Raw genomic sequence first — 24166 nt, 5'->3', positions numbered from 1 at the left:
TCTTACCGGGGAGATCCCCTGACATGTTGGTGGTTCCAACACCGTCAATGCGATGCCAACTTTGCCTATGCAAGAGAAACAAGATCAAACATTTAGTATTTGATGGCTGAGAATGAGCAACTAACACAGAACTTGCGAGCTGCCAAGAAAGAGGCATAACAACTCCATGCAATAGCACAGAATGTAGTTTCTCCACAAGTTTACTTGGAGGAAATGAGAGCAGTGATACTCACTAAAGTATCAACACTTGGAGAAACCTTGTGGAAGCTCTATGAGGTTTTTGTCACCATACATAAAGCAGTTGTCTGTTTGCATGGACTACAATAGTAGAACAAAGTGTTTGTTAAGACTCTCAAGAACATACAAGCTTCCAATACTTATGCACAAGAGTGGACAATGTGATACAAAAGGTCACCACTTGACTTAGTGAAGAAGATGAATCCACAGGTAGAGATGGAGAAGGAAAAGGTTCGAATGTTGATTTAGAGCAACAAGCAACTGACCTCATTCATTGGCAACATTCAGGCCTCGTACATACGTTATTCGGCAGTTTGGATGTATCAGTGAGAACACACCAGATCCCATCTGTCGGTTCACTCACCAAATCTAAACCTAAGAACCAAGTTCGGTAGGAGGTCGAAGAGTATTTGGAGCAACTGAGATAGAATGCCAACAAGGAAGACTTGGAGATGAACAAATAGAACATGCAGAATTTCAACAATGGTCCTGTCCAAGTCAGAACAATGTTTCTCATGCTTCAGAATGAGTTGGACACAAGTTCCAAGATAGCGCACCCGGATGCCATGGAGGTCAGAGTTTGCTTCTAGCAAGACACCATCACGCAGTTTCAAGACACCATCACATAGTACCAAGCTTGGCACCAATATGTGACCGAGAAGCAGCAAGTGGGGTTGCTAAGCTAGACTTCACCCAAACTCAAGCATCATAGTGTTGTATATTGTTAAGTTGTCAAGTGGTCTCTACCCTATCTTGTCTTATATGGGAACAAGTTTAAAATGTAATATTATTTGTAATTATGTTGTAAGTGAAATTCCAAGTGTCAATATTGGAATATGAAGAGTCATCATGTAATGTAATGTGTCATTTTGTAAAGAAGTTGAAGAGTCATGAGGGTATTCCAAAGGTCACAAAGGGGAGTTGAAGAGTCACCCCCTCTTGTTATAAATAGAACCTCATAACTCATGTAACAGGCTTTTGGGAGCCAAGATTTTGGCTAGGCTTAGGCTTAGAAAGAGCTTGGGAGTATTGTGAAGAGCCTTGGCTTCTCTGTAGCATAGAGTGAGTATACTTCTTTGGAGGAGCAGGTGTTATTGACTGTAATGTTCCACTATTGGGGCTAGTGGTCGTCAATGGTGTATGTATGAATGAAACTTTCACTTATAATAATAAAATCAGAGCCAACACACTTTCATGCATATGTTGTGAATATAGTAGGACTATTCTTGTTGTATTTGCAATGTATGTTATTTAAATTATGCTTATGCTTATGAACTATTTCGTTTGCATTTGTATGAATCTTGTTGAATGTGTGTTGTTGTATTAACTCATCACTTTAACTTGTGGACTATTCTGCATCTTAGCTTGTGATGTCATTTCGCTCATGTGTTCCTTTCAAGCTGCATACTATTACAGGCTTCCAAGGGGTGCACTTCCTTTTCCCTTCGTGTGTTGGAACCTTCATGCATCACACTTGACTCTCTGCAAGGTCACACACTTGCTCTCACCCAAAGTTATCATACTTCCCTTTGCGCATTTTCGTAGTCAAGGCATAACATTACCACCCATTGCTAGGACTCCTACTCCAAGCGCTGTGAGGTCTAGCTGGGACTTCATATCGAGGATATCCCCTAAATGTTGGTGGGTCCAACACTGTCAATGCAGTGTTTATATATTATTACACATACATTGACTTGGTGATGGTTGTTTTGCATGAAGTCATGGTATGTGGTCAATATAGCCATGCATTAATAACTGGATAATGGTTGTAATGATGATTATATGTTGAATTGATTATGTTTATCTATGTATATTGCTAATTCGGTTGATCTTGCAGATGAGATATCCTCCTCGAACTATACTAAGGTACACTGGTTTGTTTATGATTTGGTTTAGCTAACATAATATACCTTGCAGGAAGAAGAGAACAAAGATGACTAGTAAGATGGTAGACTATAGTTCACTAGACTCTCCCATGGATTGGATGAGCAACGTCGTGTTGGGAACTCTTCTGTCATAACAGACACATTGAGAAGCTTGAAGGAAGAAATAACGAGTTGGAAAGCAGATAATGACAAAATCATGCATGCACGGGAGAAAAAAGCAGAAGTCAATGCAGTAATTCTTCAGAGTTTTTCAGAATTGCAGAGATAGTGGCCACTTCGGATCAACCATGGGAAGGAGGATAGGACAAATGGGGCATATGGTAGTAGATCTCATAGTGGACACAAGTCAGATAGAGATGACGTGATTAGAGATGGCAGGTTCTTGGACACTCCGAATAGGAGAGGTGATGGACACATGTTCTATTCTAGTTCTGGTTCTGATAGGTATCATGATCATCATCGTTATCATCCATATAGGAGTAGTGAGAGGCGATATTTTCCGGATGATTTCAAGAAAACAAAGCCACCTACATTTGATGGGGAAATGAAGAAGTCACATGATGTTGCATCATGGTTGCTTGGGATGAATTAGTTCTTTAGGTTGCATGATTACTCAACGAACATGAAGGCCATAATAGCTACGTTCAGTGTTAAAGGTAAAGCAGACATTTGGTGGGAAGACATAAACAACGTCAAAGGCGTTCACGAAGAGGGGTTGACTTGGAATGAATTCGAGAGAATATTCACGAAGAAGTATCTATCAGAGAGATACTATGACGATAAGGAAAAATAATTCTCTGAGCTGAAGATGGGATCTATGACAGATGAGGAGTACACTAGCAGGTTCTTGGAGTTATTCAGGTATGTGCCTTATTTGAAGGAGGAGAAAGTGAAGATTTAGAGATTCATCAATGGGTTGTTGGTAGAATTCAAGGACATGATTAAAAATTGATGGGCCCAGATCATTGGAGGAGGCCATCAAAAAGATAAAGCATTGTTATGAGCAATCAAAGCACAAATCAGAGACTAAGAAGGACTGGAAAGGTAATGATAAGAATGCAGCTAAATGGGAAAGAAGCGAACAATACCTCAAGATACAAGTAACAAAGAGAATGCAACACCGCATAATAATTTTAATGCATCTGACAAAGTACATGGATTTAGGTCTGAACAGAACAAGGGTGATGATAGGAAGCCCATACGGTGTTGGACTTGTGGAGGAGAGCATTATAAAAGATATTGTCCACATCTTTAGGGGGGTATACCACATATCTACAGTGATCAGGAAGTGCAAATAGTGGAGGATGTTGGATAGAATATTCCTCGGATCTATGCAACGTTGGATAACAGGAAGTTAAATCACCAGGCATCTATTATTGAGATGGATGGTAAGCTTTGTGATCAAGTTGTTTTTATTTTTATTGACCCTAGATATAATTATAGTCATGTTAATACTGACTTGGTGGATAAGTGTGGTTTGAATAAAGAAGTGCATGCAAAATCTTGGTTAGTGCAGTTGGCCACAGGTACAAAGAAGAGAGTTCATCATTGGGTAAGAGCTTGTGCATTTGAGTTGAATGGTATGCCTACATCAACACATTTGAATGTATTGTCGTTAGGGTCGTATAGTATGCTTTTGGGTATGGACTGGTTATATCTCGATAGGACTAAGGTGGACTACTATGACAAAGTTATTGAGTACTTGGATGATAATGGAGAATATAGATTTTTGTTGGGTGAGAAGAAGGCAACATCAGTTAGAATGGTGACAACTATGTAGGAGAAGAGCAGTCGTAGGAAAGGGTGTGTGTTATTTGCAATGCATATTTCCAGTGATAAAGGTAAAGAAGTTGAGGATGCAGAGGTATTGAGTAGGTACCCGATCTTACAACTTTCACGATATATTTCCCACAAATGTTTCAAAGTTGCCACCTCACAGGGAAGTGGATTTTTCTATTGAGTTGGTACCAGGGGCAACACCAACATCTAAGGCACCATACATGATGAGCACACCAGAGTTGGTGGATTTGAAGTTGCAGTTGAAGGAAATGCTTGACTAGGGATACATTAGGTCAATGTATCTCCTTGGGGTGCACTAGTATTGTTTGTAAAGAAGAAGGATGGTACTCTCAAGTTGTACATCAATTACAGATAGTTGAAAAAGGTGACCATCAAGAAGAGGTACCTGTTGTCGAGGATTGATGATTTGTTCGATCAGTTGAAGGGAGCAACAATGTTCTCGAAGAGTGACCTAAGATCAGGATATCATCAAGTACACATTAAGGAAGAGGACATTCACAAGACATTTTTTCTGGACTAGGTATGGACATTATGTGTTTTTTGTAGTTCCTTTTAGATTGACTAATGCTCCAACTACTTTTATGTACTTGATGAATAGTGTGTTGCGTCCCTATCTGGAAAACTTTGTTATTGTGTTCATTGATGACATATTGATATATTATAAGAATGATGAAGAACATGTCGAACACTTAGCAACAATATTGATATTGCTAAGAGAGAATCAATTGTATGCCAAGCTTAGCAAATGCAGTTTCTTTCAGATAAAGATACATTACTTGGGGCATGTGGTTTCCAAGGAAGGCATAACAATGGATCTAGAGAAGATAAGGGCTATCATGGAATGTGCATCTCCTAGAAATGTGGATGAGGTAAGATCGTTCATGGGGTTAGCCGGTTATTATGGGAGGTTCATTGTTTGGTCAATTTAGTGTATTCTAAATTGCTATTTAAAATATCAATCCGAGATTCGTAAACTGACGAAGTGAAGTGTACTATATGTACTAGATAACCATTTCCTTAGTCTTTTGTCGCTTTTGGATTTATCTTTTCCTAATGTGTGATGGCGAAAATGAAAGTTAAGTGTGGATGGTGATGGTGATTTCTACAGTGATTTCCTCAAACTTAAAAGTGATCAAAGAGAAAGCTTTAAAACAACTGTAATGAAATCAATTCTTAAGAGGAAGTAAATGTATCAAACAGTGAACTAATGACAATGGCCCAGTATCCTTGCTGCTGAATGAAAAGAAAGTAAAAATTGAACTTAAAGCAACTCAAATTAAAAGCAAAGCAGCTAATTCACACTACTTCAACTCTTCAGATCCTTTACCCTTCAGCTCAATCTACCTTGTGGGAAGCAATCACGAACAAGTCAAGTAATATGATATCTAAATGGCAAGAAATTAAATTGCATAAAGGAAACTAATCACACTACTTCAACTCTTCTGATCCTTTACCCTTCAGCTCAATCTACATTATTGGAAGCAATCATGAATAAGTCTAAGCAATATGATAACTAAGTGGCAAGAAATTAAATTGCATAAAGGAAACTAATCACACTACTTCAACTCTTCAGATCCTTTACCCTTCAGCTCAATCTACCTTGTGGGAAGCAATCATGAACAAGTTTAAGCAATATGATAACTAAATCACACTACAATAAGTAATATTCTGATTCCTTACTAATAGAGTCACTTGACTATAGAAAGAAACCATAAACAAATGAGTAGTATGATGTCTAAGTAGCAGAAAAAGAAATAAGCAAATCACAACTTGAAAAAGGACAGTGCTGGAATTAAACTTCAGAAAATGGAAATTAGCAGGAAGGACAAGATGATCTCATATGTCAATAGTTATCAAAAAAATGAAAATTTGCCCGGGCTGCCTAAGAAAACCTGCAGAAAAACGTTGATCAGCTGACAGCTATAAGAAAACAAAAGTGAAAATATAAACAACAGTGAATTAAAAACATCAAAACAACATGTTATATACAAGCTAGTAATTATAAAAACAGAAACATAATAAAATCAAATGACAACTATATAGGGCTTTAGTGCGCAGGGGCCCTCTGCCACCTCAGCCAGTCAATGAACAGTCACAAGAACGAGCTCAAGAAAGTAGTCTTCTCATGTATTAAAGCAGCAGCAACATATATAAAACAGAGTACAGTGGGGTGATAATAGAAAACAGTTCAAAAATTACATTCCAAAAGCTTCTTTACAGCGTTCATCAACGCATTATTTATAATGAAAAAGTGTTGAACTGACTAACTGAATCCTATGTTATTAACTGCGTTGCCAAAGACACGTAGATCTCCTCAACCGAGATCTAGCGTAACTGTCATCATGCCTATTAAATCTTCGGAGTGGTAGCTGTTGGATTCAGGTTACGGGGATGATCTCCAGGTGTGCCGATGTCTCCGTGGGCTGAGGACTGGGCCACGTAAACTTTCACGTGCTCCAAACAGAGACGTGCCACCGCTAAATACCTTGGTTGGCTTTGCCTTTGACCCTTGTTGACCGTGACCTTCTATGGATGATTTGGCAGATTTGAAGGGACACGTTCCATGTACCCGTCACCTGTAGCTTGCCCATGTGGCTCGTTTCTTCATAGGACACCTGTAGCATAGCTTTTAACAAAATAGCTGCGGAATCCTGTGCTGGCTGCGGAAACCTGTGCTGGCTGCGGAAACTGACAAGATTCCGCAACTGCCTGAACAAAAATCTAAACCAAACAACAGTGATAAGCATAGTTAGAAAACCATGTCAGAAGCTCTTTTTAGACTATAATGCAATGATTTAACAACTTGATGGATGAAGTAAGTGGGAAAAAAAAGGCTGAGAGGGTGTATAGGAAGATGCAGGTTTGAGGCTCAACATTCATCAGAAGCTTCTCCCGCATTGTTTATTCAATTACATCGTTGCAAAAGAAAGGTAAGAAGTTTGAATGGATAGAGGAATGTGCAACAAGTTTTGAGCATTTGAAGCAATTGTTGACAAATGCTCCAGTGTTAAAGATTGCAAATCCGGACAAAGAATTTGTGGTATGTACATATGCTTGCAAGAGAGGACTTGGTGGAATTCTTATGCAGGAAGGATAGGTAGTATGCTATGGATCGAGGAAAATGAATGAGCACGATCAGAATTATCCAACACATGATCTTGAGTTGGCAACGATAATCCATGATTTGAAGATGTGGAGGCACCATCTTCTTGGTAAGGCAGTTCATCTTGATGAGTGATCACAGTAGATTGAGGTATCTATTTGACCAACCAAATCTGAATGCCAGGCAAGCTAGATGGTTGGTCACGATCAGTGAGTTCGACTTTGAGATCAAGTACAATAAAGGTAAAGAGAGCAGGGTTGCAGATGCTCTTAGCAGGAGGATACAGGTGAATCCTATTGTAGCTAGGAGCTCCTATGGGACATATTTACAGGATCGGATCTTGTAGGCAGATCCATAAGATGACAGGTACATGGAGCTTATGCATAGGTTACAACAGGGTACAAGTGATCAGGATGTGGACTATCATCTCATAACAAATGGCTTGGTTAGATTTAGGGACATGATATATGTGCCAGATGACAGTGAGCTCAAGAAGCTTATCTTGAGGGAATTTCATGATAAGCCATATTCAGGTCACCTGGCATATCAGAGGACATTGATAGCAGTGAATAAGTTTTATTATTGGCCAAATTTAAAGAGAGAAGTGGCAGAGTTTGTGGCTAGGTGCTTGGATTTTCAACAGGTAAAAGTAGAATGTAAGCATCAACATAGATTACTATAGCCGATTCTGATCCCAGAGTGGAAGTGGGAGGTCATTTCCATGGATTTCATTACAGGTTTTTCGAGGATTTCTAAACAACATGATTATATTATGGTTTCCATTGACCGGTTGACAAAGGTAGCACACTTCATTCCAGTGAAATCTACATACTCAGCTAATGATGTAGTAGAGGTATTCATTAGAGATGTAGTGAGCTTTCATGGTATACCGAAGAAAATTGTGTCAGACAGGGATGCCAAGTTCACTTCTAGATTTTGGAAAGAGTTATTTGCAGGTTTGGGTAAGGAGTTGGCCTTCAGAACAACCTATCATCCGTAGCCAGATGGATAGACAGAGAGGGTCAACAGGATATTGGTGGATATGTTGAGGATATATGTGATGCATCGACAACAAAAGTGGGAAGAGTATCTTTCACTGGTTGAGTTCACTTACAACAATGGGTATTAGGAATCTTTGAGGATGAGTTTGTTTGAGGCATTTTATGGGTAGAATTGCAATACTCCCATCAGTTGGAGTGATCCAGTGAATAGGGTGTTGATTGGACTAGATATGTTGGAAGAAATGGAACAGGAAGTGCAAGTAATCAAGAAGAATCTAAAGGCAACACAATATAGACAGAAAAGTTATGAAGATCGAAATAGGTTGCTTAAGGATTTTTAGGTTGGGGAACAAGTGTACTTGCGCATCAATCCCAAGAAGAGCTCCTTAAGGATTGGATCATGTGCCAAGTTGGCACCTCGGTTTTGTGGGCCTTTTAGGATTATTGAAAGGATTGGACGAGTAGCATATCGAATTGCACTACCTCCGACAGTGAAAGTCCATGATGTTTTCCATGTGTCATTGATTAAGAAGTATGTTAAAGATGTTGATCATGTGATTGAATGGTTTGTATTGCAGGTGGAACCAAAAGGATAATTCTAGCTGAAACCTTAGTGCAATTTGTAGAGAAAGATGCTCATGCTCTAGAATTGAGAAATCGCGCAGGTTAAAGTGCAATGGAAGCTCTTTAGGCCCAATGAAGCTACATGGGAGATGGCGGATTTGATGTGGGTTATGTATCCTTCTCTATTCGCTAGTTGAGTGAATGTTTTGGCATATGTTTTGGTGTCGTGTTTTGGTTATGTACATATGTATATGGATGTAAATACCGCCATGAGATGTGTTATAAAGCTCTAATAAGCGATATGGATGTCATCTCATTATGGTTGTCATGTTGGTTTTCTTTTCAATACATTGTTCATTGTAAATACTGCAATGAGGTAAGTTATAAAGCTCCATGGGTAGTATGTTTTGCTTTTCAGCGGTCTTGTTGGTTGTAGATGTCACTGAACACCGAGGACGGTGTTCCCCCAAGGGGAAGGGTTCTGTAACAGCCCTGGTAAAAAAGCCATGTAATAAAGTAAATAAAGGCAAAATAAGACCTTGGTCATGGGACACGTATTCCAAGTTTAATGTTGGGAAAAAACATAGTGATGGGATCACTTGTGATTAATTAATGGCTACGGAAATTAGCAAAGGCAATGGCTAAGGCTTTGGAAAGCATTTTATTTATGAAAATAATGGAAATTAGGAGAAAAGGATGGTGAAAGGTCACAACTTGCATGTGAGGAGGAAAATGAAGGAAAATAATAGAAAATTGAAGAAAAAAGACTCCTCATTAATAAAAGGGCTTCTGTGGATCAGTTCATGGCTTTTGTCAATTCAATTTTGGAGCTCTTTCTCTATTTTATCTCTCTCATACTCTTGAACACTTAGAGTTTTCTTGGAGCACTCTTGGAGGAGTGTGGCATACTTGGGATTTGAAGCAAGAAGGCAAAGGAAAAGCAGGAAAGCGCAAGAGGACATTAGGATCAACAACTGCAACAGGTTTTGCTTGTAGGTACCTAGTTGCATGTATGATTTCCTTGCTAGTTTTGGCATGGATGGCATATGCATGTGGTCATTTAGTTATGATTTGTCATTCACGTGGAGGATTGCCTGGATTGACGCTGGTTTTACCTAGCCTTGTCATTTCCTGGACTAACAATGGTTTTACCTAGCCTTTTCGTTTCCTGGATAGCCATGGTGTTGTGGATTTTTACTTTTGTTTTCTAGTTGGTTCTCATATTCCTTTAGTTGTGGGTTGAGTTAATAGTTCATGGAGCCTTGGTTGGACAAACACTTTGGAAGCCATGTAACAACTTGGCTTGAGTTACTAGTCCTAGAGCCTTGGTTGGACAAACTCTATGGAGCCCTTGGTGGGTTGAGTTACTAGTCCTGGAGCCTTAGTTAGATAAACGCTCTTGAGCTTGACAACAACTATGGGTTGAGTTACTAGTCCTGGAAGCGTTGGTTGGAACAAATGCTCTAGATCCCTAGACAACTTGGGTGGATACCAATATGGTGATGGTTAGTGATTTCGACCGTGATGTGGAATCACTAGTTGAGGGTTGAGGTGGTTTTGCCTCTGGAAGCCTTAGTTCGGTTTTGTTGGATTTGTTTCATGAGATCCCACATTCATGCTTGGAATATGGCACATGGGTGATTGGCTAAAAGAGATATTTGGTTCAACCCAATCTATGGTCGCGTGGTTCATGGAAGTCCCATACCTGGTCGACCTATGCATTCATTAATAAGAACTCCTTCTCCTTGGTATTTTATGTGTAAATGTATTGGCTCATATGTGGCTTTTATGGTTGTCATATCCTTGTTATTTATGTTGGTTATATGTTGGTTATGAGTAAGTTTTATGACAATGATGATGTTTGGCTCTCATCATGTTTTCATTAATAAATGAATGTACAATGAATGTATGACCTAAGAGATGATAATGCAACTATTGTGATAAGACATCAATTCTTCTTAGCGATTCTCAGATAAGTGTGAGGCCCCTCTGCTGAGATCTGTTGTTATGACTTGTAGATTGCATATTTGTGACATGTTTGACAAAAAATTTGTCATGGCTAGTAGGGGTCCAGTCAATTCCTTGGTCAAGTTTGTTATCAAAAGCATTGTCTTCATGTATTTTATGAGTTCTGGAAGTTTCATGGAGTTCTGGGTAGTGATTGGGTCCTAGCCCTAGAAAATAGCCTTAAATCTCGTAGTTGCTGGCATAGCACTGACAGAAAAAGACTATAGTTGCACTCAAGCAGGCTCATGCGAGCTATTGGAGATTCTCAGTCACTTGGAGGGCTTGGAAAGGGAGCGACTGGGGCTCTATTCTAGAAAAATATAAGTTGCCTTTGGGGTTGGTCACCTAGAAGGGTTGGTAGCTCTTAGAGGTTTTGCAGCATGTGTGGAAGGTCAGATTAGTTGTGTTATGTCAGTTCCACTTCCTTAACTATACATGGGGAGTTGAATCAGGTCATAGTAGTCTTTCATCTCATGTTTACCCAAGTGGACTGGTTGACTTAAGTAAATGTGGGAGGAGGGTGTTACAATATGGTTATGCACCAATGTTGTTAAATATAAATGACACACTAACAATATTTTTTAACAAACAACCCATGTTTTTTATAAAATAATTCAACCCGCTTCAATGAGAATGTATGGTACATAAATGTGGTTAAATATAAACGGTGCACCAAAAATTTATGGACAAATGGCCCACATTTTTCATAAAAAAATTTAACCTTCTTTATTGCAAATACATGGTAACACATTTGTGTTATTAAATATAAATGGTCCGCAAATTATGATTTTGTGAATAAATGACCCGTATTTTTTATAAAAACATTTTAACTTATTTCATGTGAACGATATGTTATGTAAAGATGTGTTCAAGTATATATGGTGTGTTGACAATATTTTTTTGATAAAACAACCAATATTTTTTTACAAAACATTTTAACCACTATCAAAATGAGTAAGTGCATTAGTATGGGTTAAGCGCATCAAAGAAGAAGAAGAAAAAAAAATAAAAGATAAAAATGGAGAGAATTGGTTTCACAAAAAGGTCCACAAGTGGTGGTTTCCTTGTGGTTTTTCACATTTGGAAGTAAGTAATAGGATCACATATCATAAGAACAAACTAGCTTGTGGATAAGAAGAAGTTGTTTTGAGGAAAATTACTCATCGAGGCAATGAGGGGCCAATTTCTACTTTGAGAATCATCATATACTTAGAATATTGACAATTTCCATATTAGTATCAAGGGCCATCAAATCAATTTATAGAAATATTGATTTGTGGTATCTATTGAGAAAAATATATCATAGTTTTTCAATTTTCTAGTTTTTAACCATTTATTCAACTTGCTTGCATGTGAACCTCGTGTCAGATTTTTTAATGCTCATGGATTGGGATAAGTATGATTGACACATGTTGACCTTTACCACATTGTGAATCTATGTATTTGACACAATAACAAAGTACAAATTATAAAAGGTTTACAAAATTTTTGTACAAGCACATTTGTAAAGAAATGAACACTAATGTTGATAGGCTCTCAAAGGAGGGCATACAACTATGTGAAAATCACATCATCACATATTTGTAAAAAGGGATGCTATGGCTTGCCAATAATTGCAACTATAGGACTTATAATCTTCCTATATGGCACATGTATTCTTTTATGAGTTGAAAGTGTTTTGGGTATGAAAGGACTATGATAGAAGCCATGAAGAACTTGCTAAATGTATTAATATTCATCTTCAATAAAAAATTGTTTAATTTCCTCATAACACATACAATCTCTCTCCCTCTCTCTCTAAAAGTTAATTCGTATTACCTCAAAATAACAAATTACATCATTCATCCATTATAATCAACACAATCAATATAATACATTTACTATTGTCCTGGTCTCAAAGCTTGGGACTGACCATGGGTTTTTCTTTTTTCCTTTCCTCTTATGGACATCAATCCATTCCGAGGGGTTATTAGGAACAAACATAGATGAGACAATGACTGCATTTCTTTGAGACAATTCCATTGTTAGGGGTTCGACAATATTTGCTATTTCCTTATCATTATTTGAGTGATCTGATTTGTGGAAACGTTTGTGCCCACTCATTGATGAAGACAAGATTATGGAAGAGTCTCTTTCATTTCTAGTCGAGGGGTGGACCCCCTCATCGGAGGGATGAGATGGCACAACATGTGGCTAAAATGAGTCTGAAGGATTTGAGTTGGTGGTAGAAGTCTTTTATTTTTGCATGTTTCCCTACTTATGAGCCAAAGAATTCTTAGATCCTCTTATATCTTTTAGGCCTTGCCATCCATGACTTTTTTTCTTATCATCTGGGAAGTGAGAGGACCCCTGAGAAGAAGGTCAAGCATTCTAATAAACTTATGAATAAACTTTTCCATTCCACTTCAGGAGGATTTTATCCAGTATCCCTTTGTCAAGATCTATTTCAACACATATGCAGGCAAATGCGACAATACCCTTCTTAATCCTATCAATGTCCAGCTTAATGTAACGACTAAGTAAATTTCCCACATCAACTAAGATGCCCAAATGTAGAAAATGAATAGGTAGACTAGGAAGCCTTACCCAAACTGGAGTGGCCAAAGTTGTCATGGAAATAGGAATAAAATCAAGATACCAAGGTTGAAAGGAGAGACTTGATATGCTCTAAAACCAAGGTCCTTGGTAAAAAACCTTCCAACAATCTTCAAGGTTTTTGAAGAACACCACAAAAAATCCTTTCAAACAAAAAAATAGATTCATATTTGGGGACCAGGTCTTATACACCCATTCCCAAAAAGCATATGATGATGGCCACAACCCAATAAAACAACAAATAATAACGTGTCGTGAATAATCTATAGAAGAAAGGTTAGATATAGAATGATCCACCTCTAGATATGGAATGCCTTATGCTTGATCCAAAATGAATGTCGACCCTGAAAGATCTTTGGTAGTCGAAGGAGAAAGCCCTCGCTTTAGGGCATCCTTGAAGGATCTGGACTGGGAGGAAGAGGGTCCACCCCAACCTTTGGCTCCACCATTTAATCTTGAGACTATATAGATTGAAGTGTCCTTGGTTATGCCATAAATGTTGAGCGATTTTCGTTTTATATATTGTTTACCTCCATGTAGGAGCCGAAAAAATACAGAGGGGATTCATACGCGGTTCTAAATTATGATTATGGCATAAGAGACAAGATTTGTGACTTTCACCTGCATACATAAAGAACCCCCTATGATTGGTCTCACAAAGACCGTAAAGTTCAAGTGATATGGAACGATGGCCTTAACTTCAATGTAGGAGGAACCTTGTGGCAAAAGAAGTTTCACTTAATTTACCAGATTTGTAGCAATAACACCAAGATGAGGGGGTTTCATACAAAAGCTAGAGTCTTGAGATGAACAATCTCTTAGGAACAAGGAAACAATTGAAGATGTTAGGGTTTCCATTGCTCTCGCGATATGTTTTATCGAATCAACTATGTATATATTATAAAAAGCAAATTGAAACATTTTATTAGTGTGTTGCTCAAAATAAAGGGGATGTGTAATTTCTTCCATGATTCCCTCTCTCTCTATTTAATTGAAACTAATTATCTTATTTAATTATGTTAATATACCTTTATTGTTAATTATCTTTTTGGTAAAAATTAGGAAAATATATTTTAGTTACAATTAGTAATTAATAATTTGTTTCTAAAATTGAGTGATCTAAAATTAAATATAATTACATTTTATCATCTTTATTATTATTTGCTTACACTCTTTTTGGTTTGTGTGGGGGGTAGATGCGAGGGTGAGGGGTAGGTGGGAGGCACGTAATTGTGACCACTTTTGAGACCCAATAAAAGGCCTCGAAATTTAACTTATTGTAATGTTAATATGTTTGCAATTGATACCCTGCTAGTCATTAGTAATGTAATTTAATTTAATTTTATGTTAACATTATTGCAATTGAAATATATCATGGAAGTTCATCATACATAATTGCAACCTCTTATGGGAAACATATTAGAGTGGATTATAAAGTTGTAGAAACTATTATAATATGCCAAACATGGCATATGGACTTTATATAGGACATTACTAGGGATGTAAACATAGATGTAATTGCATTTGTTCTTATGGATAAACTCACGATCATTTGTTGACCTTTTTTTAATAGTATCAAAGAAGGGTTTATATTAAAAAAGGGGTCAAAACAAGGCTAAACAATGAGAACAAAAGTACAAAGTTTAGGCCAATTCTTTAGTTTCAAAATTTAAAATTAAAAGATATTCCACCTAGAGGGATGGGATTCCTTATTATATCCTGTTATATCTTTGCAGATGCATTTCTTTACAAATTGTTTGAGCTTACTAATCACATCATAAAACATAAAATAACTAGACAAGGAAAATACTAGAATCTAGACCCATTGTGGGTTTCGAGTAACAATGTCTTTTTGTTGCACATGCTTCTGAGACCCTATAATTCTAACCTTCATGAGCTACAAGTTGAAAGTGTTTCCTTTGTCTAGTACTAGGAGAATCCTTAGAATTCCATGATGGCTCTTTTGTGGGTGAAGAATCTTCAAGAGAGGGGTCTTAGCCACACTATTTGGAATATTAGAATGGATCACAAGTCATCCCACAATCTACCCAATTGAGTCAATTTGAACTGAGATTTCCAAATATTGATTGTAGCTGATGGGTTAAAACTAAAAAAGAGAAAGAACACACAAAAAACCATATACAATGAGATTTCTTAGGAAAAACAATTTCTAGAGAAAAAACCCCACACTTTGGAGGATGCTTAATGTATTCCTAAGCAACTAAAAGCATTTGTGATACACTTTTAGAGCTATGCTCTCCACAAGGTTAGTGAGCAACAAGCTCATTCTTACTTGGGCTACACCATGCTACAATGTGCGCTCAAGACTACATTAGTTGACCATCTAGGCTTCTATGGTCCAACATGAGGCTGCAAAAGAGAGAACATCAATGGACAATCCATGCCTTTATGGTCCAACACGAGGCATCTTACTATGGAGTATTCCAAGCCATTAAATAAGCTTCATCACATCAAATACCATTGGTTACCCAATACAATAGGCCCATAAAACACTAGTGGTGAACCCATCAACGACCTAATCAAGGCTATCTTAACTACTTTAAGATCGATTCAAGATTAATTCAACATTTTTTCCCTTTAAATTTGAATTGAAATAACTACCTACCCTACTAAAAAATTATTTATTAGGTTTCCAAGAACACAATATGTCTACCCTATCACCTAAGTCTACATCTAGACTTTACACCAATGAACTATCAAACTAGGGGTACACATGCCTAAATAGGTCTTACCACCATATGCCCATTTACATGTGATAAATCTAACTCCATGAAAACCACTGCTATTGTATGCCATAACACATGATGCTATGAAACATCAACTGGCGTCATTTCCACATCCCTCTTGACATAAATACAATTACATGAGCCAAGTACCCTTTTTTGCTCTATTTTTTGTAGTTTTCCATTATGCCATTTCCCATCCACTTGTTGCCATAGTGACTTGACCATAGCCATTGTTTCTATTGACTCCATTGCACATTGAGGCACTTGTTTCTTCAAATCAAAACATCGGGGCATCTGATTTTCCCTTCTCTTTGAGCTTTCAATATGGGGTTTCAATTTCACATTATGACATTTTCCACGGTCAGTTATGATACCACATGTTAAAAATGAGAGAGACAAATAACACAGAACAAACCATAGGCAATATGATTTCCTAAGGAAACCCCTTTTAGGAGAAAAAAACCTCACACTCCAAAGCAAGCTCAATGTATTCCTCATAAACTAGAAATGGTTATTATACACTTTTAGAGCTATGATCTTAACAAGAGTAAAGAGTAGCTATCACATTCTCTCTTAGCTTACATCATGCACTCAATGCTACATTGACCAACCACCCAAGCCTCTATACCCCAATATGAGGCTAAAAAGGAATAACATTGGTCAATCAGCACAACCTCTATGGTCCGACATTAAACATATTATCATGGAGCATTCCAATCCATTAAATAGGCTTCATCACATCAAAATGCCACGGGTTTCCCAAAGCCATGAGTTGTAAACCACAAACAATAAAGCTATTGATGACCTAATCAAATTTATCTTAACTACTCCATGATCAAGTCAAGATCAAGCCAAAAAGAAACCCATAAATGTCTTTACCTCCTTCTGCCATTCCCTCATTTCAACCTCATGTCTTGTTGTTTCTATGGCACAATTATCCCTTGTATTACTATGAAAAACTTTCTACTTGAATTCAAATTGGCACCTATCTTGTCAAGTCCTATAATTGATGATACCACATTGAGCTTCAAGCACATCTTGTGCACAATGTTTTAACCCTTTTTTGAACTTTCATAGCTCACAGAGGATGCAAGATCCACATTTACGGTGGTAATGCACCATGAAAACCTTAAACATAGCAACAAGGAAATTTGAAAAGGAGCCAAAGCACTCAAAACTATAGGGCGGAAATGAGCTTAGAATAAGGGAGAGTATTTCCTCTTTCACATAGCAACACACATTTTTTCATGCTTGAAACATCTAGAACCAAAACAAAGAAGAGCCACATCCCTAATACAATATGGAGAGGGTACTTGTCCAACTAGTGTAATCCACATTGCTAGCGAAAGTAAATATTCACACACCTCATAATATTTTGTGCAAATGGAGGTGGGAAGAATGTAGTATTGTGTTGTTGGTTCATAAATGACCATTTCTTCAAACTTAGGTTTCTTGTCAAGAGGGTGGGTGATGAATAACATGTTGGAACCATAATTTCATTATGGGGCTATATGGAAAAAATGGCTCCCATTTTTTTTTGTTTTAACAATGATCAAACTCAATCTAGAACCTAAATTGGCTTGCTTATATGTTATTGAATTATGATGCCTTTGAACATGGAAAAATTCAAGTTTGTTAAAAGGCCAAGTTTCTTTAAGAATTATTTGTAGTAGGTTGGTTAAGTTTGGGTGCCCTAGAAGGAATTTGCAATGGTTTGCTCTTAGAATGACTATGGAGTCTCCTACTATTGATGCCATACAAATTCCTTGAGCTTTTAGAAGCAATAGGCCTGTGAAGAGAGCTAAAGCCTTTGCTTCTTTTTTTGAAGAAATCCCAATCCCCCAAACAAATTTGATTTCTTGTTTTTTCTCTCGAATCAACAATCGCTACCCTTGCATGTGCCGCCCTCAATCATTGGTGAACACTGTTAGGGATTCACCGAGGATGTTATGCAAACATAAATCTAGTTGCAAGAATGACCTAATTCAAGGACATTACCGTGGTCATACTTGGATATTTCTTAAGTTTCTAACATGAATGTTTCTTGAGTTGCTAATTTGGACATTTATAGGTTCACAACCTTAGAAATTTTTTACATCACAATCTGTGATGCTTTTGCAGTCACAGTTTTGGATGTTACATTGATCACAATTATGGATATTTTTGTAACAATACTTGTGGAATTTTACTTGGTCGTAGTCATGGAAATTTATAGGGTCATAATAGAGAGGATGTGGACATTTATAGGTGGCTAATATGAATGTTTATGTGATTGTAATGCTCATTGGTATAAATAGAAGTCACTAAATGATCTAACTTACCACCCAAATTACAACCAATTAATGATTTAATGCAAGAAAATTAGAAATTTGTAAACGAAATATTTCGATGGCAATTTGAGGGCAATTTTAGTGCAACTTATTAAAATGTAGTTGTAGGGGAGGTACGAGGACACTTCTCCATCAAGAAAGACAACTTTCATATAGTTTGCATCTCCTTTGATTTGTCCAGTGCATGCCTTGTGTGAAACTTCACGCGTATATTCAAGAACAATGTCTCATACCTTACACTTGAGTTTACCTATGCTATCTAGTGTATTTATGATTCGTGATGCTCCTCCACAGTGCTTTTTAGATTGTTTAGATCTTGTGTTTTTCCACCCTCGTTCTCCTCAAATTTCATCATTTACATTCAATGATCATTGCCTCATCCTTCTTATCTACAACCACATTAGCTAGTAGGTTTGTGATTGAGCACCACAATACTAATAATAATAGAACATGGAATATACACCCTATAATTGAGGCATTCTATATCCAAATGCATATTTGCTAGAATGCATTACTATTTATGTTTCATTACTCAATGGTTATTTTTTGTTGTTTGTAACCTTATTTCCTCTTGCCTCCTTTTCTGGTAGGGGCCATGAACACACTTATTAAAACCAAAAGATGCTACAAAAACAAATAAGCTATATAAAAATGATTTAAGCTAAATAAACTATTTTGATGATAATTTTAGTAATTTCAACGGTTCCTCTTCTAAAATGTAATTGTAAAAAAAGTTTGAAAAGCTTTCTCCATTGAAAAAAACAATAACTTTCGTATTTCACATATCTCCTCACATTTATTTAATACTGATTTGGGCAAACCTCAATTCAGAAACAAAATTTGATTTTTACCACTCAAATTCTGAAAACATGAGTGATTCTCCATACTCCATTCTTACCATAATTTTGATCTTCATATTAATACAAGCTCAAGATAAAAACTGCCACCTCGTTCCCCTCAAGGATATTAGTTTTTAAATCTAATCCTTCTTTATCCAAAACTTTGAGACTTCGATCTTTTTTCCACATATTTTTTTTGTGTTTGAACATCAAGCATTCTTTGGTGAACTCGATTTTTTGTAGGTGCTACAATAAGTGTTCAACCTTTGTATATATGCAAACTAAAATAGGCACCACGAAAGACGAGCTGCTGGATTTGCGTCGTTTGTTTTTGTTTTAGTAACTTCCCCCTCGTACTTACATTTGCCACATTTGCATCTGAAACTAGAACTGGGAGGAAGAAGAGCCTTTGCATCGATCTATCAGGGGGGTTTAGGGAAGAGAGGGATCGAACAACGAAGTAAAGCCAGGACGCGGGTAAGGAGGCAAGAGGCAAAATGACGGAGGCAGTGATCAGGGGGAAGGCGGGCATCACCAGCGTGAAGGAGATGCCGGTGTTACAGGATGGCCCTCCTCCTGGAGGATTCCCTCCCGTTCGCTACAGTCGAAGGATCCCAAGCAAGGGACCCGGGGCAATCGCTGTGTTCTTGACCTCTATCGGCATCATCTCATATGGCATGTACCAAGTCGGTCAGGGCAACAAATACAGAAGGTCTGTCTCATTTATACGCTTTCCCTTGCCTTTAACATCTCTTATGATAGATGGTTTTCCCATCTGGCTTTATAACGCACCTCCCCACCCCGCCCAGCGCCCTCTCTGCTACTGTTGATTTTCCATTTTTCTCTACACCACTAAATATGTTGTTGAAATCCTCTTACAAGTGTGGCAAATCATCATGACCATGTTTGACATAGCCATATGCTCCAACCTGCAGGCATCAGGGAAAATCGCAAAAAGAAATCAATAGATAAACCAACTAAAAATTCATTAACGCAACCGTGCCCTCCATACCAGAAGAGAAGAGAGCCAAATTCATTTAAATCTCTATACAGATAATTCATAGCTGCGTCACACATTTTCCTACAACCCCCTGCCTTCATCTGACAGAGTTACATTATATGTCCGCCCTTTGCATAGGGATTAGTCCCATGAAAATAGCTCTCCTTAAAATGCAGCTTTCTGATTACGAGCGCTTATTATTTTTATCTATTGTCCGAAAACAGACGCTCAATCATATCCACTTGCGTACGGTCATATCCCGAAAATATCTAAAAGGGCATATCTATGTTCGTGCAATTCCAGTACCAATAACGTTGCACTTTTGCATCAAGTTGTGCCTGTTCGTAAGCCTTCGATCTCTTGGTTCAATTTTCAAACAAAACATACTCTTCTCAAGAAATTATTCTAGCAACTCAACTGCAAATCTTTTTAGTTCGGCCTCGATCACCTATGCAGCTTCAGCTTTTGGCAGGTTTTACTGATTGACTATGTATTATATACCGTTTCTTCGATCCTTGCCATGATGGTAAGACCTGCCATTTTAAACTCCATAAGCCATTCAGCTACTTTCAATGGAATTTTGGGCATATCATTGAGATTACATGACTTTTATCCTGTTTCTACATTATCGGCTGGACACATTCTCTTATCCCATGTAAATATAGATAAAACATAAGATAGATATGCTAATTTTATTAATGCCCAACAAATGATCACAAAAGTAGGTCCATTGGACTAAAAATAGTTAATCCAGTGTAAAGGCAACTTGGGACTGCGAAAGCAACTAGATCAATACTGAAAGCAGAAAAGACAAATAACTAAGAGTTTAGCTAAAACCGCTAGCCAAAAGAATATACGAAAGAAGGTGCAAGTACAAGAAACTCTCAGGGCTAGTGACCAACGATGTTGAAAATAGAAGAGACATCTAACTCTGGTAGATTCAAAAAATAAGCATGGTGGTAGTTTCTTACAATTCACCAAGGGTCGTATTTCCTTTTTTATTTAATTTATTATAATGGCTGCTGGGAAACTGATCTTTTTGTAGATACAACATCAATAAATTACCATTTTCTTACTGCTTTCATTTCTTCTTATCAGATCTATCCTTGTAGGCTTCAGTATGCTGTTTTTTCCTTAAAATTCAGCAAGGGTCATATTTCCTATATTTTCTTTTATTATAATGGCTGCTGGGAAACTGATATTTTTGTAAATACACCATCAATAAATTGCCATTTTCTTATTGTTTTCATCTCTTCTTGCCAGATCTATTCTTGTAGGCTTCATTATGCTGTTCAATATTTTTCTTAATTTGGTTAAAAACCATCATCCTCTCTACAAATTGTTCAACATTAATAGAAACACTAGCACCACAGTGTAGATTACAAATTTACAACTCTGTCTCCCTTCTTGGAGAGTGTCCATATGATATATTGAAAGGTGAATAACTGGTAGCTCTGCGGATAGAATTGTTAAGAGAAAGCTATGTGTAAAACCACATCAAGTACCATTGTCTTCCATGGTGCTGGACTAGCATTGCAACAAATTCCCAAGTGTCCAATTTACTGCTTTTGTCAGTCACGAAGGCAAAATTAGATTGCAGTTCTGTTGAAAATATTTTTGTAGTGTTTGCAAACTATGGATGAAGAATTTGTTTCCCTTGTTAGAGGTGATAGAGAGAACCATTCCATGTAACTGAACCACCTCATCGAAGAAAATCCTTGCAATGTTATTGCATCTCCACGTTGATTACTAACTATAAAACGTATCATTCATCAACAACAATAAATAGTATCATTGCTTCTTTGAGTTTTTAATGATTTTAATGCAACATCCATGCTTATGTGTAGCCGTGGTTTTTTGGGTGTCGATAAAGGTTGGTATTTGCGAATTTTTTGTTGCTTACGCTTGGAATCTTGACAAATGTATGACACTTGTCTACATTCCTAGCCACCTCTTTAGTCATGCTCAGTATTACAGGACTTTCGAGTTTGACTTGGATTGGGTGGGAAACAATTTTTTCCAACTCAATCCAAGTCAAACTTGGGGTTGACTGAGTCTGACTCATACTAATCATGAATCAAATTCTGAATTGCAGTTGACTTGGTTTGACATAGTCAAACTCATCCAGATTTCTATAAAAACTTCAGAAAACAGCCATTTTTGCTCATTCAAACTAGTGGAATTGGGTATATTTTCATTTTTATATTGTCAAATGTTTTCTGATTTGAGTCAAACTCTTGAATCTTCTCCTTTCTGATGTTAGATTTCCTTAAAAAGTTAAAACCCAGTAACTGATTCACAATTTCTAATTGTAAAAACCAGAAATACAAGCAATTGCTGCACTGGAAACTTAAATTGCAAATACACTGAGTTTTCTAACGTAGCATGCACATTGGAAAATAAGTAAATCAGAAGACAAACACATCTCACATATAGAACACCAAATATACCCTGGAAACTCCATCTCTGGAGAAAACCTGCAACTTTTATGTGCCTTCGTCAAAATGTCTGATGTTTGCTCCTTTATTGGCACGTATTGGAGTGAAACTATACCTCTTTGAACAATATCCCTGATATGGTGATAGCGTATGTCGATGTGCTTTGAGTGATCGTCAAACCCTAGATTCTCAAAGAGCTTGATGCAACTTTGATTATCACAGTGGGTCATAGTGGGCTCCAACTCTTGTCTAAACAAGCCCATGAGAAGCTTCCTCAACCAAATAGCTTCGCACCCTGCCAAATTGGCAGCCATGTACTCAACCTTGGCCGAACTCAATGCAACTGATCTTTGCTTCTAGTTGAACCAAGAAACAACTACTGACCCAACACTACATGCATATCTCGATGTGCTCTTCCTGTCTGTGGAGCTCTCGGCCCAACCTGCATCTATGAAGCCCTCAAGCCTCATCTCATCAACTTGTCTTTACTACATTTCGTATGCTAGTGTCCCCCTGAGATATCTCAACACGTGCTTAGCAATAACCCAATGTGCTTTGGTAGGCTCGACCATAAATTGGCTCAAAGAGTTAACTGCAAAACATATGTCTGGCCACGTGTTCACCAAATACATTGGCGACCCTATCAACTACTGGTAAAGTGAAGCATTTACTCGCTCTGATCTGGGTTTATCTACCTTCCTCCAATTTGTGATTAGAGGTGTGGTCATCGGCTTGCAATCTTGCATGTGGAATCTCCTCAAAATCTTTAGAGTGTACTTGCCTTGTCTCAAGAACATCTCGCCATCACCTTGCGAACCTCAAGCCCAAGGAAATAGTGCATCAACCCCATATCCTTCATCTCAAACTCGCCTGCAAGATCTCTCTTGCACTCCTGGATGAGCTTATCTGCGCCTGTCAAAATCAGATCGTCCACATATAGCACCAAAATAAGCAACTCACCTCCAACAACAATGTACTAGAGGTTGGGGTCCGCTTCACACTTGGTGAAGCCCAATCCTTGAAGGTAATTGTCTATCCGAGCATACCATGTTCGTGGAGTCTGTTTGAGCCCAGACAAGGCTCTCTTGAGTTTGCACACGCGAGTATCCTTGCGGCGTGTCTCATATATCTTCGACTGCTCAATATAAATCTCCTCCTCAACAACCCCATTAAGGAAAATTGTTTTAATGTCCATCTAGTGGATTCTCCATCTCATCTGCGCTGTAATAGTTGCAATAGCCTTGATAGATGGATATCCGACCATTGGAGCAAAGGTCTTGTCATAATTAATCCCCTCTACCTGTGAGAACCCCTTTGCCACGAATCTTGCCTTATATTTCTCGATGCTCCCATCAACCCCATGCTTGATCTTGTAGACCCAACGAGAGCCCACCACAAATTTTCCCTTTGGCCTCGACACCACCTCCCAGACATCGTTCTTCATGATGGAGGCATACTCCTCCACCATGGCATCTCTCCACTCTCGCTGAGTGGTTGGCTCTTGATAACTGGAAGGCTCGAAATCCAACAACTCTGCCATAAGCGCCATATATCCGGTGTACCTCTGTGGCTGTCTACTCTATCTAATTGATGTGCTAGGAGCACCAACTCGCTCTTGT

At 37.8% G+C, this 24166-nt stretch overlaps 1 protein-coding gene across 1 annotated transcript in view; it reads left to right on the top strand.

Moving 5' to 3' along the window:
- Positions 1 to 19315: 19315 nt before the first annotated feature.
- Positions 19316 to 24166, top strand: part of LOC149228439 (NADH dehydrogenase [ubiquinone] 1 alpha subcomplex subunit 13-B-like) — an 86940-nt gene continuing 82089 nt past the window's right edge. The window contains exon 1 of the mRNA XM_089378208.1: positions 19316 to 19821. Coding sequence (XP_089234334.1) covers positions 19607 to 19821 — 215 coding nt within the window. The 5' untranslated portion in view covers positions 19316 to 19606. The remainder of the gene's footprint in view (positions 19822 to 24166) is intronic.

The sequence above is a fragment of the Pinus tabuliformis genome, chromosome J (assembly GCF_031772625.1).
Source record: "Pinus tabuliformis cultivar Carrire ecotype Pingquan chromosome J, CPIR1, whole genome shotgun sequence".
Taxonomy (NCBI): domain Eukaryota; kingdom Viridiplantae; phylum Streptophyta; class Pinopsida; order Pinales; family Pinaceae; genus Pinus; species Pinus tabuliformis.
Note: the sequence above shows the minus strand (reverse complement) of the source record. Positions and strands in the feature narration are given on the sequence as shown.